The 21,687-nt window shown below is 42.1% G+C and overlaps 2 protein-coding genes and 1 non-coding gene across 3 annotated transcripts; 2 read left to right on the top strand and 1 right to left on the bottom strand.

Moving 5' to 3' along the window:
- On the top strand, positions 1 to 1,074 carry LOC120044271 (gap junction alpha-3 protein-like). Its single transcript, XM_038988877.1, has one exon. It carries the CDS (start codon positions 1 to 3, stop codon positions 1,072 to 1,074), a length of 1,074 nt encoding a protein of 357 aa, XP_038844805.1.
- A 1,238-nt stretch (positions 1,075 to 2,312) lies between these two features.
- On the bottom strand, positions 2,313 to 21,488 carry LOC120045084 (zinc finger MYM-type protein 3-like). Its single transcript, XM_038989954.1, has 25 exons — positions 21,424 to 21,488; positions 19,445 to 20,520; positions 19,138 to 19,196; positions 18,985 to 19,051; positions 18,467 to 18,851; positions 18,099 to 18,279; positions 14,926 to 15,138; positions 14,672 to 14,822; positions 14,437 to 14,549; positions 13,748 to 13,834; positions 13,413 to 13,563; positions 13,113 to 13,285; positions 12,610 to 12,775; positions 12,299 to 12,348; positions 11,915 to 12,071; positions 10,356 to 10,471; positions 10,003 to 10,150; positions 9,753 to 9,902; positions 7,776 to 7,876; positions 7,029 to 7,176; positions 6,744 to 6,883; positions 6,483 to 6,597; positions 6,144 to 6,401; positions 3,693 to 3,807; positions 2,313 to 3,513 (listed from the first exon to the last, which is right to left on the bottom strand). Exons 2-25 carry the CDS (start codon positions 20,511 to 20,513, stop codon positions 3,327 to 3,329), a joined length of 4,500 nt encoding a protein of 1,499 aa, XP_038845882.1. The 5' UTR covers positions 20,514 to 20,520; positions 21,424 to 21,488; the 3' UTR covers positions 2,313 to 3,326.
- trnav-uac lies at positions 3,109 to 3,184 on the top strand. The gene has a single exon. It is a non-coding gene; the product is annotated as a tRNA-Val (tRNA).
- Positions 21,489 to 21,687: the final 199 nt, after the last annotated feature.

Genomic DNA, 21,687 nt, shown 5'->3' with positions numbered 1-21,687 from the left:
ATGGCGGACTGGAACTTGTTGGGCAAGCTTCTGGAGAGTGCCCAGGAGCACTCCACTGTAGTGGGCAAGGTCTGGTTGACCGTGCTCTTCATCTTCAGGATCCTGGTGCTCGGAGCTGCAGCTGAGAAAGTGTGGGGTGATGAGCAGTCTGGCTTCACCTGTGACACCAAGCAGCCTGGTTGTCAGAATGTCTGCTATGACAAGACTTTCCCCATCTCTCATATCCGCTTCTGGGTGCTGCAGATCATCTTCGTGTCCACGCCCACTCTCATCTACCTGGGCCACATCCTGCACCTGGTGCGGATGGAGGAGAAACAGAAGCAGAAGGAGAAAGACTTGGCTGAGCAACTGGCCATTCACAATGATAAGCAGCAGCTGCTGCCTGACGCCAAACCCAAGAAGCCCCCCGTCCGGGACGACCTGGGCCGCATCCGCCTGCAGGGGGTCCTGCTGCGCACATACGTCTTCAACATCATCTTCAAAACCCTGTTCGAGGTGGGATTTATCATAGCTCAGTACCTGCTCTATGGGTTTGAGCTGAAACCTCTGTACACCTGTAACCGCTCACCCTGTCCCAATGTGGTGAACTGCTACATCTCCAGGCCCACAGAGAAGACGATCTTCATCCTCTTCATGTTGGCAGTGGCATGCATATCACTGGTGCTGAACATAGTGGAGATGTATCACCTGGGGTTCACCAAGTGCCGCCGGTACAGACACGTCCAGTCCACATGTGAGACAGGGTCCAAGGCCCCCAGCAAGGCAGTGGTGCCTCCTGTCCCAAACTATAACTACTTCCCTAGGCACCACCCAGCCCCTGAGCCCTACCATGCAGACCAGTACATCATGAATGAGCCTGACTCTGCCTACCACCCCTACAACAGCAAAGTGGCTTACAAGCAGAACAGAGACAACCTGGTCGTAGAGATGAACAGTAAACCAGAAGGGGGTGACACCACAGAAAGGAAAGGCTCCAGTTCTGCTCCAGAGTCGCCTTCAGAGAAACAACGGCGACCCAGTCGATCCAGCAAGCACAGCAATAGTAAGACCAGACTAGATGATCTGAAGATCTGAGGGACAGTTATGGCGCATTTCCACCACCGGGTTTTATACAGGTGCTTGGCCTAAAGATTCAAACTTTTGTGTTTCCACCTTTGAGGTGGGGGGGGGGAAAGTATTGGGCCATGGACCTACTGACTTGTGTCCATAGTGGGACTTCTGGAGAAGCATTAACATAATGGTTAACAGTTAACGTAATAATTGAGCCGTTTGCTTCTCAAAAGCAAATTAGTTTTCAGAGGTTGTTGATTCTGCTCTTCACAAGTCCTCATTGTAGCTTTGGAAACAATTTCCGTAGTATAATACCAGGGTGTATACACAAGCGTAACACCTGGTCAGTCAAAAAGTGTCACAGTCAAATTTGTACAATATACATTTCACCCTGTACCAGAGTAGACAATGTGCCTTTGACGGAAAGCATTCTATCAGGAGAGCAAGGTTAGGGAAGGAACAATATGGAAGATAACATTATTTCCTCTTATGACATTCTTGATCAGAATGGACAATGTCTGTCTTATCTTAAACAATATATACCAGATTTTACTTGAATAAGAAACTTTCTAAAGTGGGAATTTGAGGGGTGAAAACAGACTTAAAAAGCAGGATAGATCACCTCATTTGTCAGGGGCCAGTAACAAAAACCTTCTGTAGAGGCTTATGATCGGTTTGTTTAATTGTTCAAGTTAGTTAATTCTCATGAAACATTTCACTCCTCATAATGTAACTTCTCCAACTGAAAAGGATGTCAGATGCTATGTGTAGTGCTAGAAATAGAGGTGGGCTCCTGTTCTTCAGTTATGTTACTGTACAGAACAATCACTTGGTCAACCGACGAGACCCAAGTCTGACTTGCACAACTCCCAGAGGTAAAGGACGAGTGCCATATTGCGAACTGGAGGGTTGCCAGTCTGTATGCAAAGAGAGAGGCCAATCGAATTCCAAATCTTCATAAATGAGTTAGTTTGGGTATGCAAACAGTAATTGTTGGAGGTTCTCTCTCATCAGCCAAACATTTGCCATGCACAGTATAATATTTCAAAGTGTTCCAAAACAAGTTGTTCCCTTATGAACCCATAATATGCTGATTATTCTGACGGGAAATAATGCCAAAGCAATTGCTCGTCTGTGTAATGCTTTTGGCACAGACTACCCACTAGAAAGTTTACTTTTGTCTGTTAAGATACAGCATGCATTTGATTTTACAACCATGAATAGTGAACTGTTGTTTATGAAGAATTTGTACAAGACATTCATTCTTGATTCCTTCAATTAGAAAAAGACAGAAAATAAACTTTATAGTACATAATCAACTTTTCTCAAGACATTCAGGACATAAAATGCATTAAACCGTAAGTTTGTAAATGAAAGACAATCTAAGCAGGATCAAAAAGTTTAAAATAAAAGATTTCTATCATGAAGTTAGGCTTCTTTTGTGTGGTTTAATGACCGGTTGGTTATATGATTGTAACAATAAGAAATTATGAGGGGAAATATATATACACATTAGCTATGAAGTAAAAGGTCTGCCATGACTATGAGTTTCTTGATACTGTACATGTGAACATCTACGGCAGCAATAAATGGTTTCCACCTCACTGGCCACAGGGTTAAACACAGATTTAAAGTGTTTAAATTGAACATTACTGTTTATGTTATCAGTGTATGAACATTAAGCTTTTGTATGAAACAAAATTCAGTGAGGCTGGCATAGGGAGTTAAATGCAGTGTCAATTAAATAGTTTTATGAACTAAAGTAAAGTACTTTTATACAGCTGTTCTGCACACTTCATAACAAACAAATATATGGGTTTCCAATACAAACCAGACCTTTCAACTAGTTGTCTTTGACAGTGCCCAAAGTACCTAAGCGTTCCAAATACATTATCTGAACTGAGGGTGGTATACGGCAGTGCTAATATAGTTTCTATACAGATCTAGCTACAATGGTAATTCTATGGGGGCAATGCTGACTGAACTATTTGTGTAGGGGTGATATAACAACCATGGAACAACTAAAGGCATTGTAGTTAGTACAATGCCAGGGTTGTGGGTCCTGTGTGGCTCAGTTGGTAGAGCATGGTGCATACAACGCCAGGGTTGTGGGTTCGATTCCCACGGGGGACCAGTACGAAAAGGTATGCACTCACTACTGTATGTCGCTCTGGATAAGAGCGTCTAAATTACTAAATTAAAAAAATGGAAAAAGTAACTTGTGCTAGCGGCTTCCACATCAGCAATGTACACTATATAAACTTGTTGCGTGGCTGTCAGTCCATGTCTCCCTGTCCCGGGTGCTCATCATAGACATCCTTGACAGCCAGGATCCTGTTGAGCATAATTCCCAGCCTGCCCTTGTCCATGGGGATGTCAGAATACCAGCGAGGACTCTCGGCCATACATGTGCTCTCTGGCTGCAGGTAGAACGCACTGCAGCTGCTCCGCACACCATCGGAGCTGTAGGAACACAAAGACAGACACCATATGTGAATCTAACAAAGGAAACTATACAGTTTCATTTATTCATTCCAATGTATCAAACCAATTCAGAATCTATGACACCCAGGGATAGTCCACTGCCTTCAACTGGTGTTTCAAACGCTGCTGTGCGTACCTGGCCAGTCTACATTGCTTACCATTTGGAGAGGTAGAACTCAAAGAATTTGACGGGGCATCTGAGAGGGTTCAACCGGTTCTCTTGTTGCTCCAGCTCAGAAGGCTCATCCCGTTTCCTCTTTCCCAAGCCGCCCTCTGTGTGTAAACAGAACAGAGTACAGGCTCACTTCACTGTTTGACCCCTTGGTGTTTATTTTAACACTTGGCTACAGTTAGGGCCAAGCTAAACTGATTAAGCTGACCGCCAGACAGTTATGGGGAACAGTTTAGTTTTTCATGTCACTGTCTGTCATACTATAAAAAGGTTATTAAAATTAATATTATTTTGCAAAGGACAGGGTCTTTCCTACATAAAAAGGTACTTTTTGATGTCATGAAGGTCACAAGCCCACATGTTTTATCCAACGTTGATTTACATCTAAAACACTTTGACATTCAGTCAGATTCTCTACTAGTATATCATGTTGCACAACTCAAGAGTGGCTCCTTTTAGCTTCCTGGTTTTCCCAAACAGTGGCAGGCCAGGGGTTGGCGTTTGTAGTGTGTATGGCCAGGGCTAGTTCTAAGACACATACCATGGTACACCTCCAATACTTAGCAGCTCTTCAAAGAACTCCACTTTGCGGTATAAATAGCTGTCCGACACACTGCGAATAGCAGTATGGACCAACCGGGGGGGGCAACAACTTCCTTCTCCTACATCAACAGCTCTCTCACTGTTATTTGTAATATTTAAGACAAGCACTCATAGAACACCAACTGTCAACAGGTGACAATGTCACACTAAAATCCTCTTTTTAATTTTATACGTCAGCATAAAACCACCAAAGGAGTACCAAACTGATCCATTTCAAACTGACCTACAAAGCCAGAGGAATCTAGCTAGTGACACTGATATCCAGAGAATGGTCAGGCCGAGTTGAAAATAGACCTACGTTAAAACACGTGATTAAGTTTCAGTCAGAACATGCCAGTAATCAGAAAAAGTAGGATGGAGATGTGGGTCTAGGCTAGCCTATTTGTTTTAAATAAACAACTGGCACAAGGACATTTTCACAGGAGTTGGACTCCAAGCAGTACAACTCATTAGCACCATGTTATTTGATCGCTGGAAGACAGTTGAACTGTTTTTAATAATTTATCTTCAATGGAAGCTCTTTGGGGTCAGCAGGACCATGTTTAGGAGTGGTGGTCCTGCCTAAGAGAATTACCCATCACCATCTAATTGCATTTTAAAAAACTGTAGTGATAAGGGGAGTTAATAATAAGAAAAAGCCAGTCTTATAACCTGGGTTTAAGAAATGTCAACCATCATTCCTCAGCAGATAAAGGCAAAGATCCTACAATGCTTTGGTCAAGTATACATCCAAATTATATAAATTACTGAAGTTGAAAATATGTTTTGTTGGAAATAGTGTATTATATCTACAAGCACAGTATTTTTAGGATGTTTTGGAAAATACATTCTTACCACTAAACTGGACCTCATAACACTATACTAGACTTTCAAACATTCTAAATATGAACTCAAAGATTTAATTTCACCTAGTTGTAGATATTCATGTAAAATGACTCCATACCCTAGCCCTGGTCAGCCCCCGTCATTCAGCTGAAATGTGGTACAACTCAAGATAGGCGACCTGCTTCCCCCACCCCAAGCTGGGGTCATGACCCTTGACCCAAAGCAACACAATCTCTCATTGGTTACCGGGAATGACAACTAGCCAATCATCCATTGGGCTAAGGAGCATATTAACACTTCTCATTCACTGGGCTTTCTTATACTAAATCAAATCTCAGACATGAAAAATACATAAACGCTAATGTTGTGTCTGGTACCATAAAAAATACAAAAATTCACAACAGCTGTGATGGAGACATGTAGTTTCGGTACAATTTTATAAATGCTGACAGATAATTTGTCCGTTCGACATGGTGGGATCTTTTTAATGTCGGTATAATTAATTATGCGAGAAATGGCCGTGGAAACGCATTCATGCATGAATATTGACATAATAACCATCATATCGAAGTAAACTTAAGAGTCACGCAATGATATGGTGTGTGGTCCTTTCACTACAACTTGGGAAAGCATGCAGTTTATTAGGCTACAGATGAAATAAGTTATGATGAACTTCACAGGGTGGTTAAAGTGCACGGTGATCTTAATGCCCCTTTCTAATAAATATCAAGGGTCTTATTCTCGTGACATGATGATCAATGCTTTACTGCCGTTTGACAAATATTCTCACTCTTATCCATAGTAATCTCATCAGATTTTAGATTTTTATTCGGTACATGAAAACTGAAGTGAAAAAGTATGTTGTGTCCACTACGCCATCACACACACTGACTAATCTGCAACAAGTCTGTTTGGTGGAAACACCACTGGTGGGGAAAAGCACATTTTCTTGATGCAGATTTTATAATATTCGTATGAAAATCTGTCGTCAATTAGATAGAAACCTCACCTTTACTTGTTCTCTTGTGTTGTGATTTGGGGTGGTAGCAGACACTAGACGACTTGACCATGCCATGTGGTGTAGACCTCCTCTTGGCCTGGCGCGTGACTGTAGAGAAGGAGAGCTGGAGGTGCTGCTCCACGGTGGTCAGACCAAAGTATTTGGTGTTGAAGAACATGAGAGTGTTGAGCAGGACAAAGGGAGAGTACACACCCAGCTGTTTACACTCCCACAGGTGCTCCTCCAGGACACGAGAACCGAGACCACCTGCACCCAAACACATTACTTACACCCCAAATACGACACATAGACAAAATGTGTGAAAATAAAATAGAAATATGAACTCACCATTAGGTGACATGGAAGGCAGCCATTGGCTGACAATCTTATTCAGCTCCTCAGCGAAGGTGACATATAACTGGTCTGTGAATATATTCACCATCCGGTTGTTTTCAAGGAGATACTGGAAAATATACAAGACAAGACCACTGTGCTCAAATGTTTTAGTTGAACACTGTATAAAAAAAAAAAGGACCTTTCCTAAAAATAAAATCATGTAAGATTTGAATAAGCCACTCTTCCACAAATTGCAAATATTAACTACAAGACCTGTTGAATCCCCAGACAGAGGTAAAATACACTGTCAGGCTTGTAGCACGGCCCTCTAGGATGAACAATGTCTTGGACAAACTGCGACAGGCCATGGTTCAGTTCCTCAGGACTACACAAGAGAAGGTCTAATGGTTTCTCTATAAGGGAGAAAATTACAGGCACTTTATTATCAGGATTACATTGAAACATTACAGCCCATTTTACTCACAGGAGATCTATCAAACTCAAAGCAGAGCTATCAAAGACGGGTACATTTAAAGTTCCAGTCAAGAGATATCCTACGTTTTCTGTAGTCAGTGTCCGAGTGCTTGCTTTGGGCCCATGACCTCCAGGCTTTAACCCCAAGGGAGCTGTTCAAACCGGCACCGAGAGGCTGACTGTCCAGGGGATCGTGTAGGGTCATCTCTGACATGGCCTGACGCTTGGGTCCCTGTGACACAAAGCCTATATTAGACATCACACTGCTATGACCTGTTAAGGGGTAGCTACTGTAGTTGGTTAGTTAGTTACTCATATTCTCTTCCGAGTTCACCCATTACATAAATTCTACACGTGCATTGATCATTAAGAATTTGTCTGGTCCAAGAGACCACCAAAGCGCAAAAGTAAACATTTCAGTATATATGTCAAATACTCTCTGGTTTTAAGGACACTGTTCATTGGTAAGCAGTCCATCTTGTAGGTTTTGTGACTGTTGCCTTATGTTACATGAGCCGCATGTTGGGGACCATGCCTGCCTTCCGCCAGGGATATATTTGATATTCAGCCATTTCACCTTTGGGACCCTGTTGCAGCTGTCTATAAGTATGCAGAACATGAGCACTGGTCTCCGGTAAGTCTGACACCAAGACATCTCATGTTGGTGCCAGCTTTTTCCTGATGTCCAGCATCCTATGTGATTCCACTGCGTCTCTCATATAAGTTGAACGTTTATGACACTATTTCATTCAACACAAAATTAAAGTCATAGTAAGGTCTAGAAAAAAACAGACAGAATACACTTGTATTATAGGCTGTGTTTATTTATACCTTCTGAACAGTGATGTCGGCGCTCTGCTCTGCTGAAGTAGCATGAGGCGGCATCCCACAGTCAAAGAGGAAATCAACATTGGGGTTCAGGTCCAGGGAAGCTAAAGAACACAAATGAGAATGGACACAAAATATATATATCATAGACTGTTGACAGAGTGTGTGCAATTATAGTGTACCTTTACACATCTCAGGCAGCAAAGCAAACTAATCAGACCAGGGGTCTCCAACCTTTTACCGCATTAGAACAACTTTTTAAAAAACGAAACCTGTCGCGAGCTACTACTTTTTTTCTCTTTTTTTTTTTTTATAGCTTTCAAATAGGCACATGGTTCTTCTCTTCTCCCCTGCAACTCTTCCCCGGGTCCTGTAAGTCGTTGGGGGCATTTCTACTAAGCTAACATATGGAATATGGATCATTTAGCTATTTGATTTGGAATTTTGAGACCCCTTTAGGGATGAAAAAACATTGATAAAATATAGAATTTGGCCTTTACTACTATAGCCCACAGAAATGCACTGAATAACACATTCAAAAATAGCAACAACAAAAAAAAGTCTAAAAATAAATCATAATGATGAAGGTTTTGAAGTGTCTGTCCTATATCTAGGAGATAAGAAACCTCAGGAAATATGTGGTTTTTGGACACATAACTAACCCCTTATTTTTGTTGGCACAAAACTACCCCCAAACTTCCTTTAAATTTGTATGGGTTACCTTCAGCCACCATTGTGTTCATGAGTCTCCCCTTTCCACAGAAGGATCATATTAGTTTTTAGACAAAATGGTTGACGCTACAGACAGAAGTTGGCACATCAGCATTACCGACTTCAAGCAAAATGGAGAAGACCATCGTGTTTGTGAGTCTCATCTTTCCATAGAGTGGTCATATTAGTTTTCTAGGCCAAACCGTTTGGACATTACAGACGTTTTCGTGAGAAGACCGATTTTCAGGATGTCTCATGGTTTGACAAACACCGCTGTAGCTTGGCCACCTTCCACCGCAGATGCGGAAAGGCCGACATAGGCGACTGCAGTGGATTAAGATGCAACCCATGTAAAAAAAAAAAAACATATCTAGCTTAATCTGACGGATTTTTATGTTTTTGTTGTTGTTGTGTTACTTAGATTGACGCACGGGTGCGCCAATAGACTTAAGGATTTAATAAACCACTAAGTGGGGCCCTATCAAATCTGTGACCCCCACCCCAAATTCTGTTTTATATTTTCCCAAATTATTTTCTCGGTTGGATTTTTCCTGGTTTTATATATTTTTTATTCTCAAAATTACAATTGGTCATAGAAAACAATGACATTGGATGTTCGGAGTCCATGTCAATGCTTATATCAAACCAGAAGAAAATGTTTAGGTCTGGAAGAAAAGTAATACATTGGATTGAGTGCAATGGCCCTTTAATTGAGCATCTGGGCCTTTAATTGCGAGTGAGGAATGTGCCGTCTAGGATGGTTCTGTACCGCTACTGCTCATTTCATGGCAAAGTTGGCAAATAACAAATGGTGTACTTACTCATGAAATACTTCTGCCAGGTAAGCCTGCTTTGCAGTTAACATTTAATTGAGAAGGTTTTGGGGAAAGTATTTATTTCAAACCAGAAGACGGTATCACATCAACTGGCAACACAGAGTGATAGACAAGCTCGCGCACCACACAGACAGGGGCAATATTACTGGAAATTAATTGGCAGATATTGTGTTAAGTTTGTCTTTTTAAGCCAATAGTTACTAACAAGGGGTGGGATAATGTCAATGTTGCATTGATTAGATAGTAGCAAGGAGCTTGCAGCGTCTGATACTTGGGAGATTTGTTTATGACAGTTCGCGGTGGAACGTGCATGTAAAAATGCATGTACTTTCAAAATTGTTTGGCGAGCTACTCATAGGTGGGCTGGTAGCTCGCGATCAACCTGTTGGAGACCCCTGCATTAGACATTACATATTATAAAGCTTGAACCTGCCTTTGGTGAGCTCATCTACTGGGTCTTGACCTGGCTCAGTCAGTACATCAGCCATATTGACAGCCATGGAGAGGATGTCATCTTGGGATGAAGAATCAAATAAGGTGCAGTCCCTCAGCAACGGGCCTGCTTTCTGATCACTGTCCAGATCTAAATAAACACATATAACCACCATATAGTTACAATAATTATATCTAGAATATCAAATGGCAAGTTGACTAAGTAGAGAGAGATCCGTAGGAGCCCTTGCCTTTATTTTCCTCTGCTATCATGTCTGCCATGGCCAGAATGTCAGCCTCCAGTGGATCAGACGGGATCTGGAGTTTCAGGTCATTTATGTATTCCACAAGTTTATCGATATGATCCAGTGTGACGGGTAGGAACATGGGGACAGGGATCTAACAGAGAATAAAGAGAAAAACAATAAGCAGACAAATAGGACACAGTCACTCTAGAGAACCACAGATTGCAGCAGTGTGTAGGCACCCATAAGGAACACGTTTGGCTGGAAACAAAGAGTTACTCTAGACTCTAAATTAATGACGATAAGCCTAGAGTAATATTTGCACAATACTCAAAAGGACCTAGACAAAACCAACTCACCGGCAGAGGCAGGGCCATAGGTATGGGAGTGTACTGAGAGTACATATTCAAAGGTACAGGAACAAACACAGGCACAGGGACTGGCAACACCACAGCTGGGGACTGCAAGAAATCATCTGAAACCAACAGACAACATTTATTAAAACCATGAAGGCGCTTTTTTTGCAATTGCTAATATAATATATAATTGTTGGCCTGATTTAACATAAAGCTCTTAGCATATGAATAGGGATGTTTTGTTTAAAGCTAGAATCCTTAGCTGCGACATCCATTTTGGACTTATAAATTAATGATATATACACCTATTGATTCTTAAAGAATTCATCTTAAATATTAAATAAATATTAAATACAGTGTTAGTGAGTCCCATAGATGGGTTGGTTGTTGTGTGAGCAACTAAGGGGCAAAACAGATGGGGTTGGCTTAGAATGTTGACTATGTAAACTATATTTAGTCTCCAAATGTTTATAGAAAACATACATTAATTGAAAACATACAATGAGCAGTCTCAACTACATTGTTACAGTTGTTGGTTAGCTAGCTAGAATTTTTTTGCCATATTAAATTAGATACGACAGTCAAAACAAGACATGGTATCAATAAGATACACGATATATACACAAAAGTATGTGGACACCCCTTTAAATTAGTGGATTTGGCTATTTCAGCCACACCTGTTGCTGACAAGTGTATAAAATCGAGCACCCAGCCATGCAAACTCCATAGACAAACATTGGAAGTAGAATAGCCTCACTGAAGAGCTCAGTGACTTTCACCATGGCACCATCATAGGATGCCACCTTTCTAATAAGTCAGTTTGTCAAATTTCTGCCCTGCTAGAGCTTCCCCGGTCAACTATAAAAGTGCTGTTATTGTGAAGTGGAAACGTCTAGGAGAAAAAATGGCTCAGCCGCCAAGTGGTAGGCCACACAAGCTCACAGAACGAGACTGCCGAGTGCTGAAGCACGTAAAAATCGTCTGCAACCGACCCCCATTTCCTGTTTCAGCATGACAACGCCCCCATGTACAAAGCGAGGTCCATACAGAAATGGTGTCGAGATCAGTGTGGAAGAACTTGACTGGCCTGCACAGAGCCCTGACCTCAATCCCATCGAACACCTTTGGGATGAATTGAAATGCCGACTGCGAACCAGGCCTAATCGCTCAACATCACTGCCCGGCCTCACCAATGCTCTTGTGGCTGAATGGAAGCAACTCCCCGCAGCAATGTTCCAACATCTAGTGAAAAGCTTTCCCAGAAGAGTGGAGGCTGTTATAGCAGCAAATAGGGGACCAACTCCATATTAATTCACATCATTTTGGAATGACATGTTCGACGAGGAAGTGTCCACATACTTTTGGTCATATAGTCTACAATGGGCTGAAACGAACCACCTATGATTCCCCACTTAGCTAGCAACAATGACAAGAAGCTGCCATCTGACCATTCAGAATCATAACGCACGCCTTCCGGCCACATTGATGCACACGCATCATTTTCGTTATGTTGTCAGCCAACCAGTCTACAGAAAGGGACATGGGATTACATTCGGGATTACCTGTCTGGCAACTCTGGGACTTCATCTCAGGTTTACATGCAACACCAGTAGTGGCCATCATGGGTTTACACATGGAGGATTTGTTCCTTTGGGAGAGAGGTAGAGTGAAGGGAGGAGCAGGCTTGGCTACAGTCTTCTTCAGGCCTCTTCCTGTGGCCTGAAATAATAGAAACATTGACATAAATAAATGTTTGGATGTTCACTCAGCAGAAATTTTAGAGAGAAAAGTAGCTCTTCACTTTATTTCAAAATCCAATCACGTTTTTTTTTCAAGCAGAGAATACATTTGTATGCGTGGTAAAAGCCAAGCTCAAATGCATTTTTGTGTCCTTTCGGTGGCATCCCCCCCAACTTTTGGAGCACCAAGTCAAAAAGCAGACTTACTTCACTTGTCTTTATAGCTGCAGGGGGAGGTGTAGACTCTGGGGAATGACCTGTAAGTCCAGTAAACATATACAAGTTTAACAGTGAATTACTGAGATGAACATGTGTTTACATTTGACAGATTTGAGGGAAATCACAAAAACAATAGCAGTAACTTTGTAACATTTTGTCAAACAGTGAAAACCAAACAAACAATTATATTACAACACAGCGTACTTAGAAAAAACAATTCCCATGTATGGATTGGGTTTATGATAAATACAGTGTGGGTGTTGTGTTTGCATGTGTTGGCGTATGTTAAGCTAACGCACTGCTGAGCAGGCTCGCAGGGCCCTGCTTGGTGTCTAGGTTGGGCTGGTTCTGTTGGCTGTAGAAGCGCAGGAGGCACGGCTGGTCACAGTAGTGTTTGATCTCTCCCCTCCAGTGGATGGTCTCCAGGAGCTCCCCCTGACGCTTGCAGGCATGGCACTGTGCTTCCTAGGAGAACACACACAGCTCAAAACACACATAGCAACCATACATACAGTACATACATTGTAGCCTGGTAATAGAGGACACTGCTAATACAATTTGATCGCAAATCATGCACATCCTGGATTCATTCTGTCATGATGACAATATTGTGCCAGTTTAGCCCATACATTCTGAAGCTACCATTCCTCAAACAAAAAGAGTCTATATTACCACATACAACAGACTATGCAGTGAAAAGATGGTGAACTGAATGAAGCCTGTGTACCGGCAGCCACCTAAAACTTCAGGGTCAGTCATATGGTCATGGTGTAAATATGGCATTGTTATTGTTCGGACATACTTTCAGGTACCACAGGAGGTATTTGCTTTTACAATCTTCACTGCAGAAGTCCCATGTGTTGCCATCCTGTTCCTCTGTGACCGCCCGTGAGCAGGTCTGAGAACAGTATGTACAGGTTATACAGCACAGGCCCAGTTGTTGAGCAAAGTCTTGCTTGTACAGTAGAATGCAACCTTGGTAAAAAAGAGACAAAAAAAAAAAACATAAGTCTCTGCCTAGAGACACAGTAAAGTGTTTTCATGTAAATCGACAATATATTGCATATAAAAATGTGCACAGAAATGCATGCATCATGCTAACCGTCACTGCAGAAGGTTTTCTCCACCCCAGAGAACTTTATCTTCTTATGCAGCAGTTTCTCTTGGTTGCAGTGCTCACACACGGAAACCACACCATTCAGACGCTTGTAGTCCTCACAGCACTCCTTACAGCAGAACTGATATATTGAGTCCTGAAAGCAAACAAAAGAATAATATATTCAAGCCTGGTGTAACAAGCGCCATTATCTACCAACTGAACCATACAGGACCACACAGAATCGTGGATGTACTTCTTGAGGTAGTCTTGAAAAAAATAACAGTTTTCACTAAACCACTTTTTTGGCACAATGTATGTAAAATGCACATTTTGATTACCTGCCAGTCTAGGATTTCTGGTACCCCACTGAACATGTTATGACAAGAGAGACAGTTGAAGTAGAGGTCTCCATTGGGACTGTTGCTCTGTGAAGAAAAGTATATTTCTTAATTGGAGATTTAACAAGAAGAGAATGAGCAGCAAACATTAAGCCAAGGCAAAAAAAACAACAAGCAACCTCACAGAAATAGTATCAAAGAGGGACTCAAGAATGTCTCAGCCCATTCTCAGACATTTTTTTGCAAGGGTTTTGCAGAAACAGACCAAGCCCTAATTCATAGGTTCTTCGGTAGAATAAAGGCAAAAGCTTTCAAAGGGTGACCCTCTCCACACTAAAAAGCTTTATGATGAGTTATTATTTTAACGGGCTCCAGAAGTGAGGCTGAGCTCCCCACTGCAGCTGCTTGGTCTGCATTTTAACTAGCATTTTCTGCTTAACGGGCACCTACGGCCAAGCCTGTACATCACACTGCAAATATTAACGGTTCTTTTTTTTCACTTTCAGAATCCATCACCAATTGTTTTTGTTGAACAACTGAGGTACTCAAAATTTACATTTAAAACAAATGCACATAAAATAAAGTGTTGTATAAACATCTGGCAGACCATGTTGTGACTAAATACTGGACAATGCATCTGTAGGTTGTAGTGTTGTCCAAACTCTATTAAGGGTATGGATTTATCCAACCTGAAATTTGCTCCAACAGCTAGGGCTACAGAAGACGTACACGGCCTCATTTGTTTTACAGTAGTAAGGTTCAGAGGGGCTTCTTTTGCAGGAACTGCAGGCTTCACTGGGTACTGGAAAAGAAGCAGATGTAATAGTGAAGAGCCATTCACAGTCAGACATCACGTCAATACATTCAGATTAAGCAAAGGTGAATTAATACAGTAGTAAACAAGCCAAGGAGAGTAGAATGTACCTGTGTCCCCAGAAGTTTTAACTTTATGTGAGGCGATACAGCACAAAGAACAGAAGTGTCTTGTCTTGCCATACTGATCCACTTTAGACAGCATGTCAAAATTCTTACACAGAGTCCTACACCACTGGCACGAGAGCACCTTAGTGTTTTTCTGAAATCAAAGACAACACTTTGATTAAACACTAAGCAGACAAGTCACTCTCATATCACTCAATACTACAAGACTGTACATTCAAGAAGAGAGAAGCACCCACCATCTTATACAGCCTGAGACAGGAGGAGTTGCAGAACCTCCTCTGTTGGCCCTCATGCAGTAGGTACTCAGCCCGGGAGGTGAATGTGTTGATGTAGGTGCCACACGCGTCACAGCAGCTGGTCTTCAGGCCCTTGGTGGCGCGGAAACGGTTGAAGCAGGCATCGCTGCACATCAGGTGAATCATGTTGCCCATGGTTACCTCATGGTTGATCTGAGGCAGAAGAGGGAAGGAAGGTAAAAAAAACTCAGGTCTGAATTCTATCAATCCTAACTTCAAATAATGCCATCCTTTTTCATTTCCCATTAGTCGGCCAAAATCTTGTAGTTGGTTATAATTTATTCTGCTGCCTGCTCATAGCATACAAACAGACTCAATAGCAGCATAAACTTGTCGATATTGATTTCAAAGTTTGACAGAATTCCTGCCTCATGCAGACTCCATAATCACAGCATAGATCCAGTTACACACATAAAATCTTTTCAATTATGAAATATCAACATGAGGTGACAGTGAAATGTGTGTCACCAGGGTTTAGGCATTCTTTGTCACTACTTCTGGGAAAAGTCCATGACGTGACAAACACTTCACATACACTACATTGACTGAGCTCAAATTGAAGCGTGCTGATCAGATCTCTAACCAACATTTCCAACACAAAGGCAACATTAAAGAAGGTATACCATAATCACATTATTGTGTGGTTTTGCAGTGCTTGGCATTAAAAAGTGCCTACTTATTTTTAATAGATTTTATTGTACAAATTGACAAATGACTAACAGATGGTGGGGGAAACTCAAATCAGAACAAGTAAGGCTTGTGCCAGCTTTTCGAGGTAAGCATAAAATGTTGACTTGTTGCTGGAGTAGACGCGGCAGTCTTTAAAATAGCTTCAATATAATGTATGACTAACAAAAATGCCTACAGCATTTTAAACCATAAGCAAAGCATTGTGGAAGTGTAGTCATACTGTGTTAAAGGTCCAATGCCGCCATTTCTATCTCAATATCAAATCATTTCCATGTAACAATTAAGTACCTTACTGATTGTTTGCAATTAAAATAGTCAAGCAAAAATGATGATAGGACTGTCTGGGAGTGGTCTGAGTGGGACGGGAAAACTAGCTGGTTTCGGCAGAGAGGTTTGGAACTCTTGTTGGTCTATTTAAGTGGAACTGACAGCGTTTTAGCAACATCAAATCATATTAAAATCTGTTCATACACACACCCAGACAGAATACGAAGCTAATATAATATATACAGTGGGGAGAACAAGTACTTGATGCACTGCCGATGTTGCAGGTTTTCCTACCTACAAAGCATGTAGAGGTCTGTAATTTTTATCATAGTACACTTCAACTTACTGGTTGGTAGGTGATCAAATACTTATGTCATGCAATAAAATGCAAATTAATTACTTAAAAATCATACAATGTGATTTTATGGATTTTTGTTTTAGATTCCGTCTCTCACAGTTGAAGTGTACCTATGATAAAAATTACAGACCTCTACATGCTTTGTAAGTAGGAAAACCTGCAAAATCGGCAGTGTATCAAATACTTGTTCTCCCCACTGTATATACACACACATACACCTTCCGCATGGCAAGCGGTACCGGAGAGCCAAGTCTAGGACAAAAAGGCTTCAACAGTTTTTACCCACAAGCCATAAGACTCCTGAACAGGTAATCAAATGGCTACCACATCTATTTGCATTGTGCGCCCCACACCAACCCCTCTTTTACACTGCTGCTACTCTCTATCATATATGCATAGTCACTTTAATTATACATTCATATACATACTACCTCAATTGGCCCGACCAACCAGTGCCCCCGCACATCGGCTGACCGAGCTATCTGCATTGTGTCCCGCCAACCCCTCTTTTACGCTACTGTTACTCTCTGTTCATCACATATGCAGTCACTTTAACCATATGTACATACTACCTCAATCAACCCAACTAATCGGTGCCTGTACGTAGCCTCGCTACTGTATGTAACCTCGCTACTGTTATTTTTACTGTTGTTTTTATTTCTTTACTTACCTATTGTTCACGTAATACCTTTTTTTGCACTGTTGGTTAGAGCCTGTAAGTAAGCATTTCACTGTAAGGTCAACACCTGGTGTATTCTGCGCACGTGACAAATAAACTTTGGTTTGACTACTTAGATATGGTCATTTTCACATTTTAAAACATTGTGTTTGGTAATGACGGAGAGTAAGGCATTTGTGAATATTCTATAGTAATATGGGCTCCCGAGTGGCGCAGCGGTCTAAGGCACTGCATCTCAGTGCAAGAGGCGTCACTACAGTCCCTGGTTCGAATCCTATCCGGACGTGATTGGGAGTTCCATAGGGTGGCGCACAATTGGCCCAGCATCGTCAAGGATTGGCCATTGTTGTAAATAAGATTTTGTCCTTAAGTAACTTGCCTCGTAAATAAAAGGTTAAATAAATAAAAAATTACATAAAAAAGCAGCCGTGCGTTTGGACAATTAATAGACATTGCAGTAAATAAAACCTAATAGAAATATATATATATGTATTGTCCAGGACTGAACTCTACACAGACTGGTGCACCATAGCCAATGAGAGCTACAGTAGGATTATATGCAAATAAGCCATTTGCCACACAGGCCTGCCATCATTCACTTTGAACTGGACTGTGTGTTTACAGGCAGTAGCAACAGTGCGACTTTAGATTAGAAAGCTTTCGTCAAAAGCCACCTGAATGGATTTCTGCAAATATGTAAACACGACGGGAGTCCTCTTACATTTGGGAACTTTACAACTCTATTGATCAAACAACCATGAAATGGTAGGCCCTCCTCAGGTGCCTATGTACATCAAAAACAACAAGATCAACAACTAATGTTAGCCAGAGCGAGATTAGCTAAAATCTAATGAGGGAACAGTAGATAAACCCTCAAACTTTTTCAGCTTGTAGTTTGCCGTCAAAATTGCACTGATAAACGATGGGGGAAAATAACCTGCTCACCCTTCTGCAGCTTGCCTGCCAATGCATGCTTGTCCCAACCCACATTTTGACAACTGAATGGGAACTTACCTGCCCGCCCATTTGACTGACGCCAAATACATTTGATCGACAACTAAGAGATATGCTATGGCTGGGAGCACATCATCTAAAATGTTATGGCCAAAGCTTTGGTACCTCACGCATGTGGTTGCACACACTGCATCTTTGGGCAGGGGCACTTGGTTTGGGGGGCTGTGTCGGGCCCTTCTCCAGCCGGGCCTCATACAGGGAAAGACAAGTGCTGTTGCAGAATTCTTGGAAGGACTGTGATTGGCCAACCTGTGCAAGCATGGTGTCCTTTCTATTCCCCATGTCCCTAAAATCAAAGAGACAAACCTTGAGGTAAATTTCACAAATATTGTTGAGATCAAAACGATGCACAACGTTAACACTTACTTTACTATGAAATAGCATGAGGAATTTGTTATAAAATCCACTGTCCTTACTGAAAGGAATAGCAGAAACTAAGAACACATTCATTGAATATCTATTGAGAGGATTACCTTTTACAGAAAGCACAGGGCTTTTTCTTGGGGGCTTTCTTGCCAAAGGAGTTAAGGCAGGTGGAGCTGCAGAAGAGCTGAGGTTGACCCCTGCGCTGGTAGGCTGTCTGCCCGCTCTGCAGAATCCCACTGCAGTTGGCACAGAGGACCCTGGTAGGCTGGCGAGGGGGTGGCGGCCGGGGTGGAGGGGGTCCTCCAGACCTCTGAGTGTACGCAGGGGTAGAGGCAGGACCAGACAACTTCGGGGAAGTGAGGCGGGGGGGCGGAGTGCTCTGGCTCCTTTGGGAGACCCTGGTGGAGCGTCGGAGGCCAAACCGTGCAGGGTCAAAGTCTGTGTCCCTCGGATCATCAACTGCATCGTCAGAACCGCTGTCTGTTAGCTGGTCTGCAGCAGAAGACAACGCATTTAGAGTAGCGTGATAATCATATAATTGGAAAAATAGTCCTACATAATGATAGTTGAGACCGAGGTAAAATTAATTAGCTAAACACAAGCAGATTTACGAAAGATGTTTTACCTCCATCAGACATGTTTTGCGTATTTTTCCTCACTTCTCCACGATTAGAACGACCTCTCTTTCTCCCCTACAATAAATGAGAAGAGTAACTAACAGTAATTAACTTACTTTTAAAGAAAATGTCTAGAATTCATGGAAAGTTTTTTTTTTTACCGTAGTCTTTTGACCATTTGGATCTTCGCCGGCGACGTCAGTTTCAGGTTGTTCCTCAGCTGAAACACAATCGATCATCAGTAACTAAAGGCTAATCATGACATAGTAGATGCAGACTATATGTAAACTGACATGGCTATTTGAAGACGTGATTGCTAATCGTTTCTCAAAGATGTATAATTAAGCCTAAATCAAGTTTTGCATTTCCCTTAATTCTTCTCAAACTATTTATGTGGCACTGAGACTTCTATATGTGACATAAGTTAATAAACTTATGAACCTAAAAACCAAGTTCCTTACTACACACCTTCACCTGGTGTCAATGGCTGGGCCCAGGATGATAGTGGGGACATACTGCCCCCCACAGGCTGTTCTTTCTCACTCTTTTTCTCTGCTGTGCCCTCTACCTTTGGCACCAATCCATAGAATGATAAGGCTTCCTCTTTGCCTGGACCATCCTCAGAGTGTGAGCTCTCTACGCTGACTATAGAAGGCATACTTGGATCAACTTCATCTTGAGCAGATGCAGTGGGATCTTCATGCACTATGTCCATTTGCTCCTCTCCTGTCTCTGGCATCTGTGTCCCAGTTACAGTCGGAGTTCCCTCGGTGACCTCCAGCCTGTCCGTCCCAGGCTCAGTTCCCATTTCTGACCAGGCTTCTGTGTGACCCTGCCTGCCCCACTCATCCTGACTGAGGCCTGTGGCTGAACCGGAGGGCTCTTGGAAGTCTGAGTGTTCTGGCAGGCCTGACGGCTCTGAAAAGCCTGAGGGTTTTGAAAGGTATGAGGGTTCTGGATAGACTGAGGACTCTGAGAAACCTGAAGGTTCTTGAAGGTATGAGGATTCTGGAAGGACGGAGGGTTCTGGAAGGACAGAGGGCATTGGAAAGACTGAGGGTTCCTGAAAGTCTGATGGTTCTGGAAGGACTGTGCGGCTGTAAAAGTCCTCCACCTGGACTTTGGACAGTTCCAATGAGTCTGGGTCCCCCAGGATGCTCAGACTGTCCTGGGTTTTCAGCCTCTCTCTTTCAGATTGGGTGAGAAAGGTTGTCAACTCGTCAAGGGCCTGCTGCTCCCCACTGTGTCTCTCTGTTCCCAGTGAGCCAGAGTAGGCCACCTCCATATCAGTCTGTGCAGGCTGCAGGTCCATATCATTCTGTGCAGACAGTAGGTCTACATCAGTCTGAGCAGGCATCAGGTCCATATCACTCGGTGCAGACAGTAGGCCTTCATCAGTCTGAGCAGGCAGAAGGCCCATATCAGTGTGCCCAGAAAACAGGTCCATATCAGTCTGTGTGGATAGCAGGTCTAGATGTACATTCTCATTGGCCATTTGAAAAGTGGCAGAGGTTTCTGGATGCTCTGAGGGTTCCATACTGCACCTAACGTCACAATTTAAGAAAAACGAAACAAAAACAATGGTTTACTTCAGTCTCACATGTACTCATGTCAAATCAAATGTGGTGGTAGGTTTGAGAAATTACAGCCACAAGTTGCTAGTTTATTGTGGATCCGCTTTTCTAGACCATGAGCTCACACAAGTGAAGGCATATATCTAGTTAGCTAGCTAGGTCAATTTATCTAAAGTTTGGTACTCGTTAGCTAGCAGTTGTCAGTAGTTACCACAGTCACAATGTCATAATTACAATTATGGCTAAACCCCGCCTATTTATACAATTTCTCGTAAAATCTGATTTTAAACCTAATCATAACCACACTGCTAACCTTATGCCAAACCTTAATTTAGGCCCCAAAAGCTAATTTTTGTTTATATTATTTTTTACGATATAGCCATTTTGACTCTGTGGCTGTGGTAACTAGTAATAACCACTAGCTAGTTTGGCTATGACAACGTTGCTGCCTTTTGGCGCGCCTCACCTGGCGTCTCCATTTTTGCAAGTTAGAATGCTAGCTAGCTAACGCTAGCTATTTAGCTAACTACCTGGAAAGCTAGATAGGTACATGTTAGCCCATTATTATATATAGAATCTCAATACTATCTAAACAATAGACATAACTCGCTACTTGCATGGTAAGCGTATAATGTTTTATGACTCTGCAAAGAGACCACTAAAAACGTTACTGGCTAACGTTAGCTAATAGCTAGCTAGCTTCCAATAGGCTATCTGCTAGCTAACGTTACGAAGCTAACGTTGCCTTATGCAAACTAGCAGTCAAACTAAATCACTAGCTAACTAATTATAATATAGTAACTTTATTAAAATATAATATTAATGATTCAAACATAAATTATGATAGACTTCTACAAAGTATGGTGCATTTACCTGCAAATATGAAATGTTGCTGGAGCTAGCTAAAATGTTGCATGCAACCACCAGCAAACTGCGGTGTGTGGCTAGTTTCAAGCTACAACTTCTTCTTCTTCTATGGCGGTCTGCAAACAGACGTTAGAAGTGCATACCGCCACCTACTGTACTGGAGTGTATTGTCAAAAACAATGGTCAATGATCAAAACAAACAAAAACACGAAACCCTCCTACCTAATCATGTACTACTAAGAATATGAAAAAAAGAGCCCTTGTAACAAA

This window comes from Salvelinus namaycush, chromosome 3 (genome assembly GCF_016432855.1).
Source record: "Salvelinus namaycush isolate Seneca chromosome 3, SaNama_1.0, whole genome shotgun sequence".
Classification (NCBI taxonomy): domain Eukaryota; kingdom Metazoa; phylum Chordata; class Actinopteri; order Salmoniformes; family Salmonidae; genus Salvelinus; species Salvelinus namaycush.
Note: the sequence above shows the minus strand (reverse complement) of the source record. Positions and strands in the feature narration are given on the sequence as shown.